The 26,457-nt window shown below is 44.0% G+C and overlaps 1 protein-coding gene across 7 annotated transcripts in view; it reads right to left on the reverse strand.

Annotated features, from left to right (window-relative positions):
* The window catches only part of ITPR2 (inositol 1,4,5-trisphosphate receptor type 2), a 355,772-nt gene that overhangs the window by 195,806 nt on the left and 133,509 nt on the right, over positions 1–26,457 (reverse strand). For all 7 annotated transcript variants that reach the window (XM_081879044.1, XM_081879042.1, XM_081879045.1 and 4 more), the window contains 5 exons: positions 24,886–25,059; positions 11,934–12,023; positions 11,696–11,821; positions 2,257–2,379; positions 41–241 (listed from right to left, as the gene is read on the reverse strand). In XM_081879044.1, coding sequence (XP_081735170.1) covers positions 41–241; positions 2,257–2,379; positions 11,696–11,821; positions 11,934–12,023; positions 24,886–25,059 — 714 coding nt within the window. The remainder of the gene's footprint in view (positions 1–40; positions 242–2,256; positions 2,380–11,695; positions 11,822–11,933; positions 12,024–24,885; positions 25,060–26,457) is intronic.

Raw genomic sequence — 26,457 nt, forward strand, 5'->3', positions numbered from 1 at the left:
GCATGTGTCAAACATATCGAGTGTAGCTGAGTTAACATACCTCTGTCATTACCGTATCTTGGCACTTCTTAACATATTTGCCGTCTGCCTTGACAATGGTTTGCAGAAAGCGCAGATATTCCACATGGCGGCCATGCGTCTCGATGCAGTGAACAAAATGCTGCACCACCCGCTCACTAATTTCATTGCACAGATGGTAATTGTTTGTGAAGATGTGTCGCATGGTTTCAGCCTCAAGAAGCTAATTTAAAAACAATCAAAAAGCCACTCAGAAAAACAGCAAAGATGGTGCTTTCACAAAATTCTGACTGAACACATGGGAATCTCAAGTTACTACCGCATAATAAAACTGCACTGGTAGGAACTGTCAGAGAAAGCTGCAGGGAAGACTTCCCAATGCCTCCAGGCAAGGTAAATAAAATAGATCTGAGATTTCATTTCTTGTGCTGTTTCTCAATATAGCTGTAGCTGCATGCCTAGTGTTGCCTTGGTCCATTTAGCTTAGCATTTTTTACAATAAGTGGCAGCAGTGCTCCAGGGTTTATTTCCCGTCCTGATTGAAGATGTCAGGGATTGACCTCAAATGTTTTGAATGCAAAGCAGGTGCTCTGCTGCAGAGATACAAGACTGACCTTTGAGCAGATTCTCGGACTCAGTAGGGCAACCAGATGGCCTGCAGGAGCCTCAAGTGACCCAACCAAGTTAGCCAATATAAAGCTTGTTACATGGGTATGTTGTGGGTGTAGTCAGAGCAGAATAAGGGTATTAAAAGAGGGTGTTTAGGTGTGGAAACACCCTGGAACCAAGGAAAAATTCATGTCCTGGCCACTGGACTAGAAGGGAAGGGACAAGTGTCATAACTGGACTCCCATTCCAAGGACCTTTAATGCAGACCTACCAAGAAAGGAAATCATGTTGTGCTACAGGGCGTTCTGCTGAGGAAAGATCACTGGTGGGACCATGGGTGTCTATACTTGCACATTTTATTTAACATGTGATGTGACTACTGGCTATGTTACTCTTCTCCCATGCAAGCAACCCCAAGTGTCCAGTCTTAGAAAAAATAGTTTTAAGGGGGGGTGGGAGGTGTAAAGTCACATGGTAAATAAAAATACATTCTAAATTTGAGTGTGCTCACAATTCTCCTTCATTTAGCCACAGCTTGGTGTTTCAAGTCATGGGTCAAATTTTCCTGTGTTTGACATCTTATATGACATCAAGGCTTAGGGAAGGGAAGGTAAAGGTAAAGGTAAAGGTAAAGGTAAAGGTAAAGGGACCCCTGACCATTAGGTCCAGTCGTGACCAACTCTGGGGTTGCGGCTCTCATCTTGCTTTATTGGCTGAGGGAGCCGGCGTTTGTCCGCAGACAGCTTCTGAGTCATGTGACCAGCATGACTAAGCTGCTTCTGGAGAACCAGAGCAGCGCATGGAAATGCCATTTACCTTCCCGCCGGAGCGGTACCTATTTATCTACTTGCACTTTGATGTGCTTTCGAACTGCTAGGTTGGCAGGAGCAGGGACCGAGAAACGGGAGCTCACCCCGTCACAGGGATTCGAAACGCCGACCTTCCGATCGGCAAGTCTTAGGCTACAGTGCCACCTGCGGCCCATTTAAAGGTAGAGGGACCCTGACCATTAGGTCCAGTCGTGACCGACTCTGGGGTTGTGGCGCTCATCTCGCTTTACTGGCCGAGGGAGCCGGCGTACAGCTTCTGGGTCATGTGGCCAGCATGACGAAGCCGCTTCTGGCGAACCAGAGCAGCGCACGGAAACGCCGTTTACCTTCCCGCCGGAGCAGTACCTATTTATCTGATTTGGAAATGTGATTAGTTAATCAACCAATTAATAAATAAATAATATCCATAACCAACTTAAGATTTCTTTAATCAGATGACGGGCCTAATTATAGTGAATTAAAATAATAAAGATAAAAGCATAGTCTCCTGGGCTGTCTGCTTCTGAAAGATCTGATCTTACACATACCACACAAACACACACACAACTAAGCTAAGCAATTTGATCACTTCCAGTTCTTTGCAGCGGGAAAACAAAGGAGGTGGCCCTAGTGATCAAATCTGAAGGTCACCAACTTACTGCCCTGCAGATGTTTTGGACTGCTCCGACTCCTTATTCCTGCCCTGGTCCACTGTTAGGGAAAAGGGATGTATCTGAATGTTTAGGTATATTTGAATGCAACTCTTGGTAGTACAAATGACTGTTATGCAAGGGATTTATCATCAACTCAAAATACTCACACCAGGTGTTAAAAATAAGTTGAGGTGTTTATGAAGTAGAACTTGATTCTGAGGGTTTCCACGACAGAAGTTCTGAAGGAACAGGTGAGCTAAGTTCATAACTTCGTTCATCTTTTCATCAGTCTTTGTGTCAATTCATTTTTTCAAATGTAAAAGGAACAAAGCAATAAATGGACCTGTTAAGCACTTAACTGGAAATACATAAACAATATCACTTCAAGCGACAACAAACTTCCTTGTAGGTATGGAGTTTCTGTTTCTTCCTGTGTTCATCAATGTTACCTTATTCAGTTTACCTGGTTTGCTTATGTGTCTATCTATCTATTTATTTATTTACATATAATATCCCACTTATCCTTGAATTAAAACAAAGGCATCTTAGAAATACTAAACAATACTAGAAATACTAGACAACACATGACAGAAACTTTTTTAAAGCTTTTAAAACTTTAAAAATAAATCTAAAAAGCAAACAGTTAATACTTTTCCAGCAGAGATTCAGCAGGAATCCTAACTAACTTTCAGGTGGCCCTTAAAAACCTTTTTATGCTAAAACAGGCCCATTCGGTTGTTTAAATTTTCTTAAGACAGGCCAGTCATTTTGTGATTGCATTGTTTTGTGTATTAAATTGTTGTACAACACCTTGATATTTCATACAAGTTTGCAGTCTGTAATTATTTTTACAAAGAAATTTAAAATAAAGTAAGTTAATAGTGCCTAGAGACAGGTTTTGTATCCATAGCAGTGATCAGAGGAGGAATGACCACTAGGAGGAAGCGCAGAGAGAAGAAACACCCTGGTGCATCTGCAACAGCACAAATGGACGCCTTCATCTGCCCCACCTGTAACAAAGCATGTCTCTCCCATATTGATCTTGATAGCCACAGCAGGTGCTGCAACCTTCCAACAATTTGACTTCACCCCCAAAAGCGCACTCCTCCACTGTCTCCCAAGACAGGAGGATAGATGCCAACAAAGTCTGGGGTGTGGGGAAGGGGGACATGTCTGTTTGCTTCTACTAGGCTTCTTGTGGGACAAGACCAGGGCAACAGGACCACTGCTAAGAAGTCTCTGCACAAGTTATTTGGTTTGCAGGGGGCAGGTTTATACTTTTGGTGAAACTTAAAACAGAACTCCTACAGAATTAACTAATAAATGAGGCATTGATATTAGGGATCATTTAAGGCATTCTAGAATGAATATATCAATTATCATTAAAGTGGTAACACTTAACCAACTAAAACTGATTAAAATTATTTAACTGATTTATTAGAGTGATCCGCAGGGGAGGAAATATTCCCAATAACATGGTGCCTACAGTGACATAACTATACATCATCACACAATGCGTGTGTGTGTGTGTGTGTTTTAAGGAGTGTGCTTTTTCTTTAAAACTATTGTTTTATTCATGTGTAAGTTTGATGAATTGATTTTTGGTTCCTGATTTCTTTAGAATCAGATAACAGCCTAACTGATCTGTAGAAAGGACGTTATGATCAGAAATACAGACGATGTGTCAGGGAAGAGTTAGAAGTTTCCAGTTTCTCAGAGGGAGAAAGCATTCCCCAAGGGGGGAAGGAGAGCAGTGAATCTAACAGAAGAGAGCAAGAGGAACAACAGGGAGGGACCAGCTGTTCCCAGGAAAGGCAAGGGTTCAGTTCTAGCTCAGATTGGGAGGAGGGGAGATACAGGCCAGGAGGGTAGGAAAAAGTGAGGGAAAGCGAAGGGAAGGGCGCCTTCGCCATTTTGAGGGTGGCTGGTCACCGAGAAGCAGAGCTCAGAAGGGATCTGAAAGAAGTGACTCTGAGGAAGAATAGTTAAGAACCGTTTATAAGATTGTTTTGTTAATACGCAATAAAAAGTTATAAAAGACGACTACATGGAATTGGCGGAAATGACTGGCAGAATCCGAGACCAGGGAGAAGAGTTGGTGGAAGAAGATTGGAAGAAATTTAAAATCTATCTACAGAAACACTGTAAAATTATTGAATGTTAATGATGTTGGAATGAAACGAAGTGGTTCTAGTAATAAGGGAAAATAAGAATATGCAAGAATGGATTGATATTAGACGAAAATTTGAAGTTATAATATGTGAGGATAAACAATTAAGGGTAAATTAAGAGGGTATGAATTTGCTGAACAAATTTTTAAATGGAATACAAAAAAGGGAGGTGTGAGGAAGTCATGAAAATAAGTAAATGAGTGGTAAGATATTAGAAAGAGGGATTTTTATTTTTTATTTTTTATTTTTATGTTAAATTCTGGTTTCTGTATTTTCTTTGTGTTTTTTGTTTACTGTTTTGTAACTCTTTTCTTGTTAAAAATTTAATAAATATTATTTTTAAAAAAAGTTATAAAAGACAAGAAGCGTTTGTGTGGTGATCTGAAGAGAACAATGACCAGTCCTGACACAATGTACTTTTTTAACCGAAGAAAATCTTGAATAAAAACAACTAAAAAAGAAAAGAAAAGAGTAAGCCCTAATTAGAATGCTATAAAAATAAGGGAAAGGTCAACTAAGTTTCTTCTGTTCCTGAAAGACACATTTCCAAATGACTAAGCAGCCAGGGAAATCTTTATTTTGCTCCTGCAAGTGTAGTCACACAGTTGCCTTAAAATGTCTCAGTTCTAGTTTAAATGCCCACAGCTGTATCCAGACTAAGATAACTCATCTTAGGTCCCAATGAAAACAATGGGGAATACTAGTCATGACTTAGCCAGCTGTGGGAAGGTCTCAGCAACAACTTCATGGGGGCAAGACCTACCAGAGATGAGTTGCTGTCTCTGACACTCCACCAAGTCTGTGCAGATTGTCTTTTTGCTAATAAAGAGTTAACTTCAACTTGCTGGTGTGTCAAAACAAAACAAATTCCTTCCAGTAGCACCTTAAAGACCAACTAAGTCAGTTCTTGGTATGAGCTTTCGTGTGCATGCACACTTCTTCAGATACACAGATACACTTCAGATACCAACACGGCTACCTATCTGTTGCTGGTGTGTTTTACTGCTGGCTCGCCCCTGTCTCCTGCTGTACAAAGGTGACTGTCACATTCGTTGCTCCACCCCAACTACCTCTGGCCCTGCCCTCCATTGGCATGTGGTCCCCAGAAGATTGCCTATGAGCTATTGTGGCCCTTGGGTTAAAAAAGGCTCTTCAACTTGGGGACTTCCGGAGGCGGCGCAAAACGGCAATGGCGGTCCTCTTTACTTTGTGAAGAGGGGCTCCGCGAAAAAGGGTCGTCCGCTGCGGCAAAGCGGAGACCCACCAAGAAAAACCACAGGCAGAGCGAGCCTGGGGCCGTGGGACTCGGCGGGCGCCAAAAGCCCCCCCAGAAACGAAGAAGGAACCTCGTAAGTGGCTCCGGAACGTGAAAGGGGGAGCGGCGCTGTGAGTTCATCGCTCTTTTCGTGGAAGCAAAGCCGCGCTGCTGCTGCCGATGAGCGCTGACCTTTCTTCTTGAAAACACCGGAATTGGCAGTTATATACCCGTGAGTAAGGGGTATTAAATATTGGACTAAATTTGTGGATTTTGGCTGAAAACGGGAGGCGAGTAACAGGAAGTCCGTCTCCCGATCTTGCTAACTAGATCAAAGCAAGGGCTCTGAAGAGTGCTGTAGCGTTCAAAAGGGATCGTAAAAGCAGAACAAAGGTGCATTGATAGACTTTGTATTTAGAAGATAAAAGGGAAATCTTTGCTAAACTTGTGGATTTTATTCTTGGAACTTTCTTCCTATTTTCGAGCTATGCGGAGTTAAAAGGGACAACCTAGTCGTCGGGCTGTCAGCGCGCAATAGAGAACTGTCAAACTGCTGATACTGTTGTTGGAGTTTAAACTGTTACATAGACTGAGACACTAACGTTTAAACATTGTTGCTGGGACCTTTCTTGACACCTTGTGGCCCTTATTCAAGAAATAGAAAGTCTTGGGAACCTTCCTTTTGTACTCCGGAATTACAAAGATTTAATATGGGGAATATAGGAACTTCAATGGCGGAAAAGAGTTCTCTCCTTCCTTGAAACTCTGAAATACTCCCCCTAGAGGATCGTGGAGATATAGAGGCCTGGGAACTGTACTTTATTGAGATTTTCTGTGGTTTAATTGTTTACATTTTGGATTTGTCTCCCTTATGGAATAAAAGACAATTTGACCTTGAACAGAGGCAGGTGTGGAATGAGCGGCTCAGGGAAAACAAGAGCAGCCAAAGCTAAAGAAAAAGAAAAAGAAAAAGAAAAAGAAAAAGAAAAGAAATCTGCGCAACTTGTTCAAACAACTTTAACTCATCAACGTAGATCATCTGTCCCAACTGTGCTGACAGCACAGGAGGTGGAAGTTGAGCAGCCTGCTGCAGAAGACATGGCAACTGGAGGATCTGAAACAGTTCTGAAACAAATTTTGGAACAACTGGCAATTTTAAACCAAAAGGTGGACAATCAATCATCAAAAATCGACCAAGCTACATCCTCTATTAGTAAACTATCTGATCAGGTTTCCCAGCATACTCAGGCAATTGAGAATTTGCAAGGAGCTACGGCTGAAAATTATAAACTAGCTGTGGAAGCCAATCAAAAAGCAGAGTAGGCGAATAAAAAGGTTGATGAGATTAAGGGGGAAGTAAGGCCTCTGAAAAGACAGGTAGGGGAACAACAAGCCTACCTGTCATTGGTTGAACTGAAAAGTAAGGAAAATAATCTCAGGTTAAGGGCCATCCCAGAATTGGAGGTAGGTAATCTAGAGGGATTTTTGACACTTTTATTTTCCAAATTCTGGGGAATTGAGGAAGACAAAGATTTCAAAATCGTGACGGCTTTTAGACTGGGAAGATCGGTAAAGAAAGATAAGGCCAGAGACTGTTTGGTTATTTTGAGATCAAGAGAGGAAAGAGACAAGATATTAGGCCTACATTTTAAAAAATCTTTGGAGATAGAAGGTAAAAAGGCTGAAATTTACAGAGATATACCCAAACATCTATTGGATCTTAGGACCACCTACACAGACCTGACCAAATTGTTGAGACACAACGCAATTCCTTATAGGTGGGAGTTTCCGCAAGGACTATAATTTACCTATAAAGGAAGGAAAGTAAGAATCAAAACACCTGAGGATCAGCAGAAGTTCCTATACGACCACGAGGAGGACCTCCAAAAAGGAGCTGCAGCTTCTTGGCCACCACCACCGGGACCACCACCAAAACCTACACCGTCTGGATCTGGACCAGAATTACCACCTCCGGGATTGGAGGGAAACCTAGACACCCCACTGTAAGACCCGCTAATTAAACCAGGATGTCTCTGCAGCTTCTCAGCTGGAATATAAATGGCGGAAATTCTCCGGAAAAAAGAAGAGAAGTATTTCATATTTTGAAAAAAGAACAATTGGACATTATTTGTTTGCAAGAAACACATGTGACAAGGCTCCACAGAAAAGTGTTAATTAACAAAAGATTAGGCCAAGAATTCATTTCTTCGGATAAAGTCAAGAAAAGAGGAGTGGTGATATATGCAAAGGAGAGCCTGTCACCGAAATTTTTATTTAAAGATGAACATGGCAGAATTTTGGCGATTGAAATTCAGACACAAGGAGAAAAAAATTTGATATTAGGAATATATGCCCCAAATGAAGGAAAATCGGAATTTTTTAGGAAGCTGCATGAGATTATGCTGGACTACTTAGACTATAATAACATCATTATGTTGGGTGATATGAATGGGGTTGTATCTGTAAATATGGATAAGTCGCAAAGTGCTAACATAACGAAAGATGGCAGACTACCTAAAACTTTTATTGAAATGACTGACAATATGGACTTAATTGACATATGGAGGGTTAAGAACCCCCTAGGAAAAGAAGGAACTTTCTTTTCTGAAGCTCATCTGACATGGACACGAATCGACCAAATATGGATAACTAGAGGACTGGCACCTAAGACTAGAAAAGTGGAAATCTGCCCAAAAACCTGCTCCGACCATAATGCACTGAAAGTGGAACTGAGACTAAACATAACCGGATCCTTTAGATGGAAAATGAATGACACCCTATTAAGGGATCAGGAGATTGTTAAGAAGGCCCAAAAAACTTTAAAGGACTATTTTGAGATAAATTTAAATACCACTGTGGAAAAAAGAACAATCTGGGACGCAAGTAAAGCAGTTATGAGAGGGTTTCTAATACAACAAAACACGATTAAGAAAAGGTTCTGGAATGAAAAGAAGGAGAAGTTATTGGAGAAAATAAGAGAAGGAGAGAAAAAATTAAGATCTAGGCCCAAGTCGAAGGAAGTGCTGAGAGAAGTGAAATTTTTCCAAGCACAATATTCGAAATTGATAAATCAAGAGGTGGAATGGAAAATTAAACAAATGAAACAAAGATCCTTTGAATCAGCAAACAAGTGTGGGAAACTGCTAGCATGGCAGTTGAAAAAGAGACAAAAACTTAATACAGTTACAAATCTAGAGATTGAAGGGAGAATGGTTCAGAAACCCGAGGAAATTAGAAAGTGTTTCCAGAGATATTTCAAAGAACTTTATTCACAAGGGCCACAGAAAGATTCCGAGGTGGATCAATTCCTTAAAACTAATGGATTACAAAAAATACCTCAGGAAATGAGAACAACCCTGAATAGTAATATCACACAGCAAGAAATTGAAAGTGCCATTCAGAACCTTCGACTAGGCAAATCTCCAGGCCCTGATGGACTTACCTCCAAATATTATAAGGTTTTGAAGGACTATTTGATACAACCTCTGTTGGAGGTCTGCAATCAGATTATGGAGGGGAGGAAGGCACCAGAAACGTGGAAAGAAGCTTTCATCACATTGATACCTAAACAAGAAACTGAAAAGACCCAGCTTAAGAACTACCGCCCCATCTCACTCCTAAATGTGGATTACAAAATTTTTGCGGATATTTTGGCAAGTAGGTTTAAAAAAGTACTTAATGAAGTGATCCATAAAGACCAGGCCGGCTTTCTCCCTGGTAGGCATTTGTTTGATAATACAAGAAACATTATTGACATTTTGGAACTTCTACAAACAAATCTTAATACTAGAGCGGTTTTAATTTTTATTGATGCGGAGAAAGCCTTTGACAACATCTCTTGGATGTTCATGAAGAAAAACCTGGAAGGGATGGGAGTGGGGCGGGGGTTTGAAAATGGAATAGAAGCAATTTATTCAGAACAAAAAGCTAAATTGATAGTAAACAATGTGGTGACAGAGGGGTTTAAAATCGAAAAAGGGACACGACAGGGGTGCCCCCTATCCCCCCTACTGTTCATTTCAGTTCTGGAGGTGCTACTGAACATGATTAGAAAGGACCGGTCTGTACAAGGAATTGAGGTCGGAGTGAAACAATATAAACTGAAAGCATTTGCAGATGACTTGGTATTAACATTACAGGAGCCAGTCTCTAGTACTAAAAGAGTGTTAGAATTAATTTCTGACATTGGTCGGGTGGCGGGATTTAAGCTGAACAAGCAAAAAACTAAGGTTCTAGCAAAAAATTTGACAACTACAGAAACAGATGAGTTCCTGAAAGAAACAGAACTAAATGTGGTTAAAAAAGTAAAATACCTAGGGGTGTATCTGACCTCCAAAAATTTGAATTTGTTTAGAGATAATTATGAGAAATGTTGGTCAGAAATCAAAAGAGATTTGGAAATATGGTCAAGATTGAAACTTTCCTTGTTGGGCCGAATAGCAGCTATAAAGATGAATGTATTGCCGAAAATGCTATTTCTGTTTCAGGCCCTACAGATCGTGGACAAGGTGGAATGTTTTGGAAAGTGGCAGAAGGATATTTCCAAGTTTGTTTGGCAGGGCAAAAAGCCCCGAATAAAGTTTAAAATACTAACTGACGCGAAAGAAAGAGGGGGATTTGCCCTGCCAGACTTGAGGTTATATTATGAATCTGCAGCCTTCTGCTGGCTGAAAGATTGGATCTTACTGGAGAACACTGATGTCCTAGATCTGGAAGGGTTTGATAATGCTTTTGGGTGGCATGCATATTTGTGGTATGACAAGGTTAAAGTTCACAAATTGTTTAAAAACCACATTGTCAGAAGAGCAATTTTGATGGTCTGGACAAAATATAAAGACTTATTGGAGAGTAAGACTCTGAGGTGGCTCTCACCGGTGGAGGCTAAGGCACGTAAGAGACTTAACATGGAGGCCTACTGGCCTAAATATTGGGAAATAATTGAAAAAATTGGAGACAATTGGAGGTTGCTGAGCTTGGAAAAACTAAAAAACAAGGTGCGAGATTGGTTGCACTATGCTCAAATCCAGGAGGTTTTTAAAGTGGACAAAAAGGTTGGATTCCAGGTGGAAAAATCGAAACTAGAGACGGAACTGTTAGAGCCAAAAAATAAATTACTTTCGAGAATGTATAACTTGCTGCTTAAATGGAATACACAGGATGAGACAGTCAAATCCGCCATGATAAAATGGGCGCAGGATTTGGGGCACAACATTATGTTTGAAGACTGGGAAAGGTTATGGAACACCGGAATGAAATTTACGGCATGTAGTCCCTTGAAGGAAAATATTATGAAAATGGTATACCGGTGGTACATGACCCCAGTCAAGCTTGCTAAGATATATCACCTGTCTGACAATAAATGTTGGAAATGTAAAGAGGCGGAAGGGACATTCTTTCACCTCTGGTGGACTTGCCCGAAAGTGAAGGCCTTTTGGGAGATGATTCATAATGAACTAAAAAAGGTACTTAGATTTACCTTACCTAAGAAACCGGAGGCCTTTCTTCTCGGCATTGTGGACCAGAGAGTGTTTAAGAAAGATAGAACTTTTTTTATGTATGCTACCACAGCAGCAAGGATCCTGATTGCAAAGCATTGGAAGACACAAGATTTACCCACGCTGGAGGAATGGCAGACGCAGTTGATGGACTATATGGAACTGGCCGAAATGACTGGCAGAATCCGAGACTTGGGAGAAGAAACAATTGAGGAGGACTGGAAAAAATTTAAGGACTATTTGAAAAAAACATTATAAGTTGTATGAATGTTAAAAAATGCACTTTTTAGGAAATTCTAGCTTCAGCAATTGTAAATTAATGAAATGAAAATTAAGGTACAAGAAGTCAGAGGTGGAATAATGAAATAACTTTTTTGTGTTTAAGCTAAAACGTATAAGATTTGGGTTACAACATTTTTGAAACTAGGTAACATGATAAAATGAAAGATACAATAAGCTTTGAAATAAGTTAACAAATTGCTGATGTTTTGTATCACAGAGAACGCAGGGTTTGGAGGATGTGGGGAAGTCCATTAGATTTGTTGAAAAAAAAAGAACATGGAAATTTGCAACTTTTTTACTCTATTTCTTATATCTGTCTTCTATTCTTTTTTTCTGTATTTCATAAACTCAATAAAAATATTATTAAAAAAAGGCTCTTCAACTTGGCATAAACGTTAATTACCTTCTCATAGGGTATCTGCAGAAGATCCAACACTACACTGTGAGCACCCATATTTTTAAGCAAGCGCTGCTGCTGATGACGACATTTTTTATTCTGGATGCACAGTTTGCTTAAGCGGATCAGAATCTGGTGATAAAAGATAATATGTACTGTACATAAATACAAAGCCAGGGAAAATATGAGTTGCTACCATAGTGAATATACCTAATTGATACTTTGAAGCATTTTATCAACATACCTCCATAACAATATTGTAGTTGTTGCTCTTGTTACTGTCAATCTGAGGTTTCTTACTCCCATCCTGGACTGGACTTAAAACATTTGACTCCTATAATTAAAAAGATAGGGAGGGAGGGAAAAATTTAACTCCAAAATCTTGAAGTGCAGTACCAACATGCATGGAAACCATGTAAAACAATCTTCCACTAACAGTGGGCAAATATTAACCCAAGATGAGCTAGAGAATTAAAGTACAGAAGTAAATCCCACTGAGTTCAACAGGGCTTAGTACTAAGATAAATAGGCACAGGATCACAGCCTAAAATGCTAATGTGTCCAGCACAAAGAAGGTATGATAACTGTATGAAAATTGATATTGATAATATACACACTATAAAATGTCTCTTCAATTTTTGTTATTTCTTGTTAGTATTTGGATTAGTTTTAGAATTTGTGTTATTATTTGCAGAGTGTTCATAGCAACTAAGCATTGCATATAACTCAAGATAATGATACATGCCCTGCCCTCAGGTTTACATATATGAGACTAGAGACCCAATAAAAGACAGGTGGAGGGAAAAGGTCAGAAGAAGGAAAGTCTGGGGATGTCAGAGCAGGGAAGAGGTGAATTTCTAACATGCACTGAATCCAACTTCTCCTTCTTGCTAGGAAAGAGGAGGTGCAGCTTTTCAGCAGCCTTTGATCTTTATACAGTGATACTTCGGGTTACATACGCTTCAGGTTACAGACGCTTCAGGTTACAGACTCCGCTAACCCAGAAATAGTACCTTGGGTTAAGAACTTTGCTTCAGGATGAGAACAGAAATCGTGCAGCGGCAGCACAGTGGCAGCAGTAGGCCCCATTAGCTAAAGTGGTGCTTCAGTTTCAGAACACTTTCAGGTTAAGAACTGACCTCCAGAACGAATTAAGTTCTTAACCCGAGGTACCACTGTATTGTCTGAAATCTGGCATTTCTTCCTGAAATCCCATACAGTAACAGTAGCCATTATCCAGTATTTAGCACTAAGTATCTCTCCCTCTAATAGGAATGTCAGGTGATAAGTGTCAATAATATTGGAACCTAACATGCATGTAAGAAGGAACCCAGGGTTTGTGGAAGGAAGGAAAGAAGGAAGGCTAAGAAAATAAAACTGTGGTGACAAAACCCCCGAAAACAGCCCAATGAGAACTGAGCATCATTCTAGTTAGTTGGAGCAGAAATACAGAAAAGACAGTGGTGCACATAGAATCATAGAGTTGGAAGAGACCACAAGGGCCATCAAGTCCGACCCCCTGCCAAGCAGGAAACACCATCAGAGCACTCCTGACATATGGTTGTCAAGCCTCTGTTTAAAGACCTCCAAAGAAGGAGACTCCACCACACTCCTTGGCAGCAAATTCCACTGTCGAACAGCTCTTACTGTCAGGAAGTTCTTCCTAATGTTTAGGTGGAATCTTCTTTCTTGTAGTTTGGATCCATTGCTCCGTGTCCGCTTCTCTGGAGCAGCAGAAAACAACCTTTCTCCCTCCTCTATGTGACATCCTTTTATATATTTGAACATGGCTATCATATCACCCCTTAACCTCCTCTTCGCCAGGCTAAACATGCCCAGCTCCCTTAGCCGTTCCTCATAAGGCATCGTTTCCAGGTCTTTGACCATTTTGGATGCCCTCCTCTGGACACGTTCCAGTTTGTCAGTGTCCTTCTTGAACTGTGGTGCCCAGAACTGGACACAGTACTCCAGGTGAGGTCTGACCAGAGCAGAATACAGTGGCACTATTACTTCCCTTGATCTAGATGCTATACTCCTACTGATGCAGCCCAGAATTGAATTGGCTTTTTTAGCTGCCGCGTCACACTGTCGGCTCATGTCAAGTTTGTGGTCAACCAAGACTCCTAGATCCTTTTCACATGTACTGCTCTCAAGCCAGGTGTCACCCATCTTGTATTTGTGCCTCTCATTTTTTTTGCCCAAGTGCAATACTTTACATTTCTCCCTGTTAAAATTCATCTTGTTTGTTTTGGCCCAGATCTCTAATCTGTCAAGGTCGTTTTGAAGTGTGATCCTGTCCTCTGGGGTATTAGCCACCCCTCCCAGTTTGGTGCCATCTGCAAATTTGATCAGGATGCCCTTGAGTCCATCATCCAAGTCGTTGACAAAGATGTTGAATAAGACCGGGCCCAAGACCGAACCCTGTGGCACCCCACTAGTCACTCTTCTCCAGGATGAAGAGGAACCATTGATGAGCACCCCTTGGGTTCGGTCAGTCAGCCAGTTACAAATCCACTGAGTGGTAGCATAGTCAAATTCGCATTTTACCAGCTTCTTTACAAGAATATCATGGGGCACCTTGTCAAATGCCTTGCTGAAATCAAGGTAGGCTACATCCACTGCGTTCCCTTCATCTACCAGGCTTGTAATTCTGTCAATAAACGAGATCAGGTTAGTCTGACATGACTTATTTTTCAGAAATCCATGCTGACTATTGGTATCACAGCATTCCTTTCTAGGTGCTCACAGACTGTTTGCTTAATGATCTGCTCCAGAATCTTCCCTGGTATTGATGTCCGACTGACTGGGCGGTAATTATGTGGATCCTCTCTTTTCCCCTTTTTGAAAATAGGGACAACATTTGCCCTCCTCCAGTCTGCCGGGACTTCGCCTGTTCTCCAGGAATTCTCAAAGATGACTGCCAGTGGTTCTGAGATCACATCTGCCAGTTCTTTTAATACTCTTGGATGCAGTTCATCTGGCCCTGGAGACTTGAATACATCTAAACTAGCCAAGTATTCTTGTACTATCTCCTTTGTTATTCTGGGCTGTGTTTCCTCTGCTGAATCATTTGCTCCAAATTCTTCAGGTCGGGCATTGTTTTCTTTATCGGTGAAGACTGAGGCAAAGAAGGCATTGAGGAGTTCAGCCCTTTCTGTGTCCCCTGTTTGCATTTCACCATCTTCTCCTCTGAGTGACCCCACTGTTTCTTTGAATCATAGAATCATAGAGTTGGAAGAGACCTCAAGGGCACTCCTGACATATGGTTGTCAAGTCTCTGCGTAAAGACCTCCAAAGAAGGAGACTCCACCACACTCCTTGGCAGCAAATTCCACTGTCGAACAGCTCTTACTGACAGGAAGTTCTTCCTAATGTTTAGGTGGAATCTTCTTTCTTGTAGTTTGGATCCATTGCTCCGTGTCCGCTTCTCTGGAGCAGCAGAAAACAACCTTTCTCCCTCCTCAATGTGACATCCTTTTATATATTTGAACATAGCTATCATATCACCCCTTAACCTCCTCTTCTCTCCTCTCCTCTCCTCTCCTCTCCTCTCCTCTTCTTCCTTTTGCTACGAACATACCCATCAAAGCCTTTTTTGTTGCTTTTATCCTCTCTAGGAAGCCTGAGTTCATTCTGTGCTTTAGCTTTTCTGACATTGTGTCTACACGTGCTGGCTATTTGTTTGAATTCCTCTTTGGTGGTTTCCCCCTTTTCCATTTTTTGTACACATCCTTTTTTAATTTTAACTCAGTTAAAAGTTCTTTAGCTAGCCACCCTGGCTTCTTTAGGCACCTTCCATGTTTCCGTCTCATTGGTATTGCCTGAAGTTGTGCTTTTACTATCTCCCTCTTAACAAACTCCCAGCCATCATGAACTCCCTTTCCTTTTAGTATTACTGTCCAGGGGATCTCACCCAGCACTTCCCTAAGTTTTATGAAGTCGGCTTTCTTAAAGTCAAAAAATTGAGTCCTAGTATGCTTGGCTGCTCCTTTCCGCTGTATAGTAAACTTCAGAAGAGCATGATCACTCGCGCCTAATGATCCTTCCACTTCTACCCCACTAACCAGGTCATCAACATTGGTTAGGACCAGATCTAAAATGGCTGTTCCTCTTGTTGCTTCTCCCACTTTCTGGACAATGAAGTTGTCTGCAAGGCCAGTGAGGAATCTGTTTGACCTTATGCTCTTGGCTGAGTTTGACATCCAGCAAATATCCGGGTAATTGAAGTCCCCCATTACTACTATCTCCCTTCCTTTTGCATGCTTGGCCATCTGTTCCAGGAAGGCATCATCTATGTCCTCCGTTTGGCTTGGGGATCTATAGTAAACTCCCACAGTGAGGTCCCTGTTATTCCTCTCTCCCTTAATTTTGACCCAAATGCTCTCACTTTGGCTTTGAGGTTCTAAATCTTGGATCTCTTCACAGGTATACACATCCCTGACATATAACGCCACTCCTCCTCCTTTCTTGTCTGGTCTGTTTCTCTGAAATAGATTGTATCCCTCCATTATTACATTCCAGTCGTGGGACTTATCCCACCAGGTTTCAGTGATGCCTATTATGTCATATTTAGTTTGCTGTACCAAGAGCTCAAGCTCATCTTGTTTATTTTCCATGCTTTGCGCATTAGTGTACAGACATTGAAGTCCATTAATCATTCCCCCGTGTCTATTATTTAAGGATTTTTTCCTCCCACCACTAAGTCTGCGTGCTGTTTGCTCCATTTGGCCTATGACATTTGGATGATCATCTTCATCAATTGATATACTCCTACCTTCAGGAGCACTGTCTCCCTCCCCCACATTAGTCAGTTTAAAGCCCTCCTGATGAGGTTTCTGAAATTTTTGGCAAAAACATTCCTCCCAACCGTTGTGAGGTACAGCCCATCACTTGCCAGAAGTCCATCTTCAAGAAACTGCAGTCCGTGATCTAAGAATCCAAACCGTTCCTGTTTACACCATTTGCGAAGCCAGCTGTTCACTTCCACTATTTTTCCCTCTCTCCCTGGGCCACGTCGTTCAACTGGGAGGACAGATGAGATGACAATTTGTGCATTTAATTGCTTCAATTTCCTGCCCAGAGCCTCGTAGTCTCTTTTGATCTTCTGGAGGCTATTGCTTGCAGTGTCATTGGTTCCCACATGAACCAAGAGGAAGGGGTATTTGTCAGTGGGTTTTATGATTCCTTGCAGTCGTTCAGTTACATCTTGGATCTTAGCCCTGGGGAGACAGCACAATTCCCGAGACATCTTGTCAGGCCCACAGATCACTGCTTCTGTTCCCCTCAGTAGGGAATCCCCTATCACTACTACACGCCTCCTCTTAGGTTTGGTCGGGGTTCTTCCGTGAGCTGTCCGTTCTAAGGTCACCTGCACATTCCCTGAGGACTGACTTTGCTGCTCGTCTTCATATACCTGATCGACTGTAATGAGGGAGAGATCCTCAAATGGAGTCTGCTCCTCGTCTTCCATGCTAGGCAAGAGGACCTCAAAGCGATTGTGTATTTCTAAACAATCAGAGCGAACCTTGGGCCTCCTACTTCTTTGAGTCACGTTTCTCCATATATCTGGCTCCTGTGTTGGTGAACTAGTCTCTTTCTCAGGGGAGTCCCCTGTCTCCTTCTTGGTGGAGACGGTGTGCTCTGTTGCTTCCAAGAAGAGCTCCAGCTCTCTAATTCTTTGGAGCGTAGCTACACGTTCCTCCATGGAACGTGGAACATGGAAGACAGTGGTGCATAAAGGGTACCAAAGGGTATTCCAGAGATGCAGTTATAGAAAGATAATCACACCATCAACAGAGTTGTGACATTCAGCTACATATCTTCTAGCCTTATGTCATGTCCTCATCATATCCTTCTAGGGAAGGGACCAGAAACTATTTGCATTCTGCTGGGAATATTTACATCCATACCAACTGAAAAGCAATTGCTTATTCTCTTTGTAAAAGAAACATACTGCCCCCAAACTTGGCATGCTAGTTCTATATAGCATTCTCTTGCAGAGAGATTGAGTTGTTCCTTCTCCCTGCTTCAGCCCAGCATAGCAGCATGCTCTGTTTCACAAAGGTCAGCACTGTAGAGGTTACTCACCTCAAGGGTTGCCATGAAAATCTGAACACAAAAGTGTGAATCCATCCACAAAAGTTGTTGAGCTTTTTTAATCTACACTCCCAACATGGCCTGCCGTACGTCCAGATTTCCTCAGACATTTTAGCAACTGCCACTCATACGCTGTGTCTGGGAAGTTCTAGACATATGACAACCCAACTCACCTCTTCCTTCTAGTTTTAAAGGGCTGGGTTTATGGGTAGCTACCCTGTGTCTGCCCTGGGTAGCTTAGGGCACAATAGGTGTTAGGTGCCAGGCGTGTTTTGTGTCTGGCACGGGTCCAATTGTGACCACATGGAGATCTCTGGATGCCAGGTTGGCAACCAACATCTCCATCTTGCCCCTACAGAAGAGCTTGTTTATTGCATTTATCTCCCACCTTTTTCTCCAACGAGTACATGGCTGACCCCCCCCTCAGTTAATCCCTAAAAAGACCCTGTGAGGTAGGTTAAGAGGCTGTGGCTCACCTCAAGGTCACCCCATGAGATTTATGACTGAGTAAGTCACTTTGGACTTGCAGCTGTCCATGACTTGCAGCAGGTCAATCTGGTATGCAAGTTGAGACCCTCCCTGCCCACAGACTGTCTTACCAGAGTGGTCCATGCTCTGGTTATCTCCCACTTGGACTACTGCAATGTGCTCTACCTTTGAAGGTGACCCGGAAACTACAATTAATCCAGAATGCGGCAGCTAGACTGGTGACTGGGAGTGGCCACCGAGACCACATAACACCAGTCCTGAAAGACCTAGTTTGACTCCCAGTATGTTTCCGAGCACAATTCAAAGTGTTGGTGCTGACCTTTAAAGCCCTAAACGGCCTCGGCCCAGTATATCCGAAGGAGCATCTCCACCCCCTTTCTTCAGCCTGGACACTGAGGACAATGAACTCTGCATTTCAGCTGTTATCTAACAAGAGTTGTAAATATAACAACAGTCACCCTACAACATCTAGCAATTCTCAGAAGGGAAGTTAAAGTAACAATATGAATAAACCATTAACACAAAGTCATAAGAAACTATTTGCATGTTAAGAAAGGGAAAGTTTAGTAAATAGTGGAAACATTCATGCCCAGTATACCTGAAGGAGCATCTCCACCCCCATCGTTCAGCCCAGACACTGAGGTCCTCCTCCAAGGACCTCTTCTGCTGGTTCCCTCCCTGCAAGAAGTGAGGTTACAGGTAACCAGGCAGAGGACATTGGTAGTGGTGCCCGCCCTGTGGAACGCTGTCCTATCAGATGCCAAGGAAATAAACAACATCTGAAGGCAGCCCTGTTTAGGGAAGTTTTTAATGTTTGATATTTTATTGTGCTTTTTAATACCCAGGCAGATGGGGGGATATAAATTATAAATTGTTAATTACTACTACTACTACCACGCAGTACCAGCACCTGTCTTTTTTTTTGTTAAAAAGTGTGGCACCAAAACAACTTCATGGTGAGTACCAGTACCTGTTTCTTTAGAAAAAGACATTGCCAGCAGTGTTGTTGTTCTAGAAAAAGAGGTGACAGAACCCACCACAAACACCTCCCTCATTCTCTTAGAATTGCAATGGTGTGTTGGGTTGAGTGAGTGTGTATTCTTTCATTTCCAGAAATAGAAAGAAGATTTAAGAAGCAGCGAAGTGCTGGAATGTTTTCTACAGATGGACACATTCTATGGGAATCATTTTCTGAACACGCACAGTTCCTACAGGAAACAGAGAGCTGTTGTTCAGTTCTGTATTATCTCCCTAGCCTGCAAGATGTAGGAAGGAAGTTTTGCAGTTGCTAAGTGTCAGGGAACTGCCATCGGCTCAGGGGTGAGAGGGGAAAAGCCGGGTGGATTACAGAGAGCCCCCAAAGATCGTGGGAAGCAGCACCTCCTCAGCGGAGGAGAGTAACCACGCCTCCAGTGGAGAGGAACTTCAGGGCTGAGAGGAGGCGAGGCGTTGCCAGGACACTTTGCCTGAGCAAAGCGGGGAGGAGAGAGGTCCTCCTTTACCCACGTCCTCCCTGCGCAGTAAGCTTCCGCGCCGAGAGGGGAAGTGCAGATTGGGTGTCAATAAACTACTCTGCTGGGGAAAGTTTAAGGACCGCCCACTCACAGATTCTGCCAGTGAATGAGTGAGCCACGGAATAGTGGCGCTCTGCATGGTGAAGAGTTTTTGGCACCAATAACGAGGCTGTAACCAGGGAGGCATTTCCCTGATTGCTCTCGAGTAACCCCTGATATCCTTACAGTAAGCAAAGCTTGGACTTCAAGCGTAGCAGCTGTAGTAGATGCTTGAAAATAGGAACAGTCATGCATTTTAATGCCTGCCAAATAAACTAATTACTTGACTGATCTTTACTGCTTTCATGAGTGTTTTATTGCTTTCTGTGGGAAACTTGATCTCTGATATGTTTTGAAGCAGCTGCACAATGCTGATTACTCGGCTGATTTTAGGGAGCTGGCACACACGAAGCGAAAGTGTGCTTTTATGATCTGAAGATCATAAATTCCTCACATGGCACCCAACCGAGAGGTGCTAAAACTAAGTTCTAGCAAGTTCTGGCTGTAAAAAGCCCTGCCCTCCAGCTGCTGCTGCACTACAGCTTCCATCCTCTCTGTTGGCCATGCTGAGTGTGTGTGGCTAATGGGAGCTGGAGTCAATAGCCTCCCCTAACAATTGATAGGACCTGGGTGTGGTGAAGAGAAGTTCCAGCACTACTGGATGTTAACATCTTGTGCCACCTGGATCTGGTGCTCAGTAATACAGGTGCAGGGGCTTCTATTCTTCTATTCTCATGAGGCCAATGAAGGCCCAGAAAGTCAGCAAGAGTGCTTGGGAGAGACGTTAATCCTCACTGTTCCCTCAGCAATGTTTAATCAGCCAAAGGCCTGGAAGAAGAGGAATGTTTTCGCCTGATGATGATCACAGGGTCTGGGTCAGTTCATATGGGGAAAGGTGGTCCTTGAAGTATTGCAGGCCTAAGGCTTTATAAGTCAAAACCAGCACTTTGAATTGTGCCAAGAAACTAACTGGCAGCCAGTGCAGTCAGGCCAGGATCGCCCAAACTGTCTTGCCCAAAGCACCATGTGGGGCAAGCAGCCCCACATAGAACACATGGTGTAATCCAACCTAGAGGTTATCAGAGCAAAGACAACAGAAGTTAGGCTATCCCTGTGGTGGTGCAGATGGGCTGAAGCAGCTTCTTACCAGTGAAGTCTACAGAATGCAAACATAAAACAAAACTCTGGTGAAATGTGTTTTAGGAACATTTTAACTGTTGCCCAGTTTTAATAATAATAATAATAATAATAATTTATTATTTGTACCCCGCCCATCTGGCTGGGTTTCCCCAGCCACTCTGGGCGGCTTCCATAAAAACCAGAAATACATTAAAAATATCACAGATTAAAAACTTCCCTGAACAGGGCTGCCTTAAGATGTCTTCTGAATGTCAGGTAGTTATTTATCGCTTTGACATCTGATGGGAGGGCGTTCCACAAGGCGGGTGCCACTACCGAGAAGGCCCTCTGCCTGGTTCCCTGTAGCTTTGCTTCTCGTAATGAGGGAACTGCCAGAAGGCCCTCGGCGCTGGACCTCAGCGTCCGGGCAGAACGATGGGGGTGGAGACGCTCCTTCAGGTATACTGGGCCGAGGCCGTTTAGGGCTTTAAAGGTCAACACCAGCACTTTGAATTGTGCTCGGAAACGTACTGGGAGCCAATGTAGGTCTTTCAAGACCGGTGTTATGTGGTCTCGGTGGCTGCCCCCAGTCACCAGTCTAGCTGCCGCATTCTGGATTAGTTGTAGTTTCCGAGTCACCTTCAAAGGTAGCCCCACGTAGAGCGCATTGCAGTAGTCCAAGCGGGCAGGTAGGGTCTCAGCCTGCGTACCAGGTGGAGTTGGTAGACAGCTGCCCTGGATACAGAATTGACCTGCGCCTCCATGGACAGCTGTGAGTCCAAAATGACTCCCAGGCTGCGCACCTGGTCCTTCAGGGGCACAGTTACCCCATTCAGGACCAGGGAGTCCTCCACACCAGCCCGCCCCCTGTCCCCCAAAAACAGTACTTCTGTCTTGTCAGGATTCAACCTCAATCCATTAGCCGCCATCCATCCTCCAACCACCTCCAGGCACTCACACAGGACCTTCACCGCCTTCACTGGTTCTGATTTGAAAGAGAGGTAGAGCTGGGTATCATCTGCATATTGATGGACACCCAGTCCAAACCCCCTGATGATCTCTCCCAGCGGCTTCATATAGATGTTAAAAAGCATGGGGGAGAGGACGGAACCCTGAGGCACCCCACAAGTGAGGGCCCAGGGGTCTGAACACTCATCCCCCACCACCACTTTCTGAACACGGCCCAGGAGGAAGGAGCGAAACCACTGTATAACAGTGCCCCCAGCTCCCAGCCCCTCTAGACGGTCCAGAAGGATGTTATGGTCGATTGTATCAAAGGCCGCTGAGAGATCCAGCAGAACTAGGAAACAGCTCTCACCTTTGTCCCTAGCTCGCCGGAGATCATCAACCAGCGCGACCAAGGCAGTTTCAGTCCCATGATGAGGCCTGAATCCTGATTGGAAGGGATCCAAATGATCCGCATCCTCCAGGCGTGCCTGGAGTTGTTCAGCAACCACCCGCTCAATCACCTTGCCCAAGAATGGAAGATTTGAGACTGGGCGATAGTTGGCCATACTGGCCGGGTCTAAAGATGGTTTTTTAAGAAGCGGTTTGATGACCGCCTCTTTCAGCGGATCTGGGAATGCTCCCTCACAGAGAGAAGCATTCACCACCCCACAGAGCCCATCGCCCAGCCCTTCCCGGCTTGCTTTTATTAGCCAGGATGGGCAAGGATCCAGGAGACAGGTGGTTGGTTTCACGCGTCCAAGCAGCCTGTCCACATCCTCGGGGGTAATGGATTGAAATCGATTCCATGCAACTTGACCAGACAGAGCTCTAGCACTCTCCCGCCCCAGCCCTGCTCCCACGGTGGTGTCTAGCTCCTTCCGAATATGAGTGATTTTATCTGCAAAAAACTTTGCAAAATCGTTGCAGGAGATCTTGGGGTCTTTACAAAGCCCCGGTGGTAAAGGTGGTTCCGTTAAATTACGAACCACCTGAAAAAGTCTCCTGCTACTATTTTCTGCAGATGCAATAGAGGCGGTGAAGAAAGTCTTCTTCGCCGTCGCTATCGCCACTTGGTAGGCTCGACGTTGAGCTCTAACCTGTGTCCGGTCAGATTCGGAGTGAGTTTTTTGCCACCGACGCTCTAGCCGTCTCAGCGATTGTTTCATCGCCCTCAGCTCCGAAGAAAACCACGGAGCTGTCCAGGCTCCATGCAATCGGAGAGGGCGCTTCGGAGCCAGACAGTCGATAGCCCTGGTTAACTCCGCATTCCAGCGGGCCACCAGGGAATCAGCTGAAAGGCCATCAACATGGGATAAGGCATCCCCTACCACTCTCTGGAAACCATTTGGATCCATTAAGTGGCGGGGGCGGACCATCCGAATTGGTCCCACCTCCCTGCAGAGGGGAAGGGTCGCGGAGAAGTCCAGTTGCACCAGGAAGTGATCTGACCATGGCACTTCTTTTGTTTCACTTTTACTTAGTGTCAGATCACCCACGTCACTAGAGGTGAACACCAGGTCTAAGGCATGTCCATGACTATGAGTTGGGCCAAACTTATTCAGGGACAGCCCCATGGAGGCCATGCTTTCCACGAAGTCCCGAGCAGCCCCTTGTAAGGTCGTGTCGGCATGGATGTTAAAATCCCCTAGGACAACCAAACTAGGTGTCTCCAGGAGAAAATCCGCCACGACCTGAAGCAGCTCAGACAGGGAATCCTTGGTGCAGCGGGGAGGTCGGTACACCAAAAGGAATCCTGTACTGCCCCTATTGCCCAACTTCCAGAACATGCACTCAGAAAACTGGATCTTCCCAGTAGGACGCCTGGTGCAAGCTAGTGACTTCCTAAAAATCACTGCAACCCCCCCTCCCCGCCCACATGACCTGGGTTGCTGTGCGTAAGAGAAACCTGGTGGGCAAGCAGCGGCAAGGACAGGCCCATCTGCTTCCTCCAACCAGGTCTCTGTCACACATGCCAGGTCAAGTCCTCCATCCCCAATAAAATCATGGATGGCAGTGATCTTGTGAATCATTGACCTGGCATTACACAGCAACACCTTCAGGTCATGTAGGTTTCCCCTGTTGATTCCAGTATCCATCCGGTCAAGGCCAGACCCGGAGGCAGGGATAGTCTTCAAACAACGACTAAACCTGCCTCCTCGGTAATGACATGGTCTGGTCTTAGCGTAACTCCGCCTCCTGCCCATGATCACCGAGATCGGATGTCCCAGTGCTTCCCCCCCTGTGGAACTTGTCCCAGCCATCGTGATGGCTGGGGCCCCACTCCCAGGCAGCCCTGATCTAGCCCCTTCAAAACAAAACATAAACTATACAGAACCAATAAAACAACAACAACAACAAAAAGGAACAGAACAATTATGCTAAAATTAATCCCCAACCAAATATCCATCCCACCCACCCCCAGCAATGGAAAAAAAGAAATAAAAATTTAAATTGCCACGGACTGCTTGAGGACATTTTAAAGCACATTAACCCCCTGGAACAGGGAAGCAATGGCAGAACACTTCCCACCCTTCCCAAGAGTTTGTTCCAAAAGTTTGTTCCTGGGCCACGCCCCCTGGGCCAGTTGGAAAAGGCCCTGGAAGGGAGCAGGCCCTGCAGTCCTCACCCAGCCGATGGTCCAAGGCTTCCCCGCAGCAGGAGTCCCTTTATAGCCAGGAGAGAGGGCCTGGGCCACGCCCCCTGGGCCAGTTGGAAAAGGCCCTGGAAGGGAGGAGGCCCTGCAGTTCTCACCCAGCCGATGGTCCAAGGCTTCCCCGCAGCAGGAGTCCCTTTATAGCCAGGAGAGAGGGCCTGGGCCACGCCCCCTGGGCCAGTTGGAGAAGGCCCTGGGAGGGAGCAGGCCCTGCAGTCCTCACTGTGTAGTTTTACTGTGTAAACCAGCTTGAGAACCTTTTATTGAATGGTGGCATATAAATATTCTAAATAAATAAAAGTGAAACAATGTGCAGGGATCAAAACAAAAACACCCACCTCAATGGGCTCATCGCTTCCTTTTGCCTGACTTTCGCCCAGCTCTCCGCTTTCATAACTGCTGTTCTTTTCAACCCAAAGTTCAGATTTTTCTACAGTAAGCCTTAGCTGGTCAAGATCAGCTTTAATTTGCTTGTAGTTATCCACATCTTGATTAGATACCAGCAACTGAACCTGTAAATCCCAAAATTTCACAAAAGTTTCACTACTTTTTTTAAAAAAAAGATGTCATCAGAGCTGCATTTTGTACTATAGTTCCTTCCTCCTCTGGGTCCTTCTGCCCCCTGGGGTTTCCTCCCTCCTGGACTCTTGCAATCAACTCCTTGATTTGACTTTTTATAAGGCCCATTGATTTTTTTTACCCTTCAACAGATCACATTAGCAAGTCAAAGAATATTTTTTATACATAAAAGCAAGAGAAATCATATGGTTCACCCATTGATACACATCATTTATTTCTGCATCAACTGATTACTCAACAATTGACAACTTGCAGCTAAATGTATGAACTGATTCAATGGAGAATCACTATTTTGGTGAAGATATGAAAGTTCCTTCTCATATCATTTGATGTACGATGGCTCACTTATGCATGCAAATTGCCACAATGCTTTAGTTGCCTGGTGATTAACATGTATGAACAAACCAGTTAAAAAATAAAGATACTGAATGTGGACTTTACATCATTGGAACACCAAGGTAATATATCATTTTAACTGATGAAAGAAAATGTGGCAATCACTGAAATTATGAACTCCAAATCTGAACAGTGATAAGAAAAATGACAAACTTGAAACATAATTGGGAAGTTTGAAAAGAGACATTTTAGGCATCTAGTAAGAAATGAACAAAATGTAAGTTATTTAAGGGGGGAAACACATTAATGTGTGTTAATTCTTTGGATGCGCCTCTGCAAAATTAATCAAATTAGAAAAAATGGTAACCTCCTTTTTCTTTTTAATATGGGAGAAATTGTCATTTTCTCCTAATTCAACTAATTTTGCAAGAATCATAGTGTCAGGGCTGCCTCTAGGTCCCAGCTCACAGAGGACCAACGCCAAGCTGATATTATGTACAAAAGTCTTTATTGAAGTATAATTTCCATTTTAAAGCCAGAGCGTGCAACCCTACGTCTAGACTCTAGATCGGCGAAGTCCCCTCTGAGTCACTGCCCCTTCCGCACCAGTTTAAGATCCTAGCCCGGCTCCACCTCCTGCGCTGTTCCTTCCTCCTCTGGGTCCTTCTGCCCCCTGGGGTTTCCTCCCTCCTGGACTCTTCTGACGCTGACCCCCCTGAGTCTTGCCCTTCCTTCCGGCGGGCTTTAGGACCTGGCTCCCTATCCGGGCTACTTGCTGTGCCGCTCGCCTGTACATTTGAACTTGGCGCGCGCGCCCAGCCGGTGACTTTCCTCTTGACCGTTTCCCCGCTCTCCGATGGAGGCGTGGCCAATCCTGACTCATCTCCTCCCTCTGGTGGTGGGAAGACTGGTCCCGATGCCTGGGACTCCTCCCCCCCACTACGCTCTGGTGGGGACGCTGGTCCTGATTTCCAACTGCTGCTCAGGGAGTCCCC

The sequence above is a fragment of the Podarcis erhardii genome (genome assembly GCF_964252035.2).
Source record: "Podarcis erhardii genome assembly, chromosome: 10".
Taxonomy (NCBI): Eukaryota; Metazoa; Chordata; class Lepidosauria; order Squamata; family Lacertidae; genus Podarcis; species Podarcis erhardii.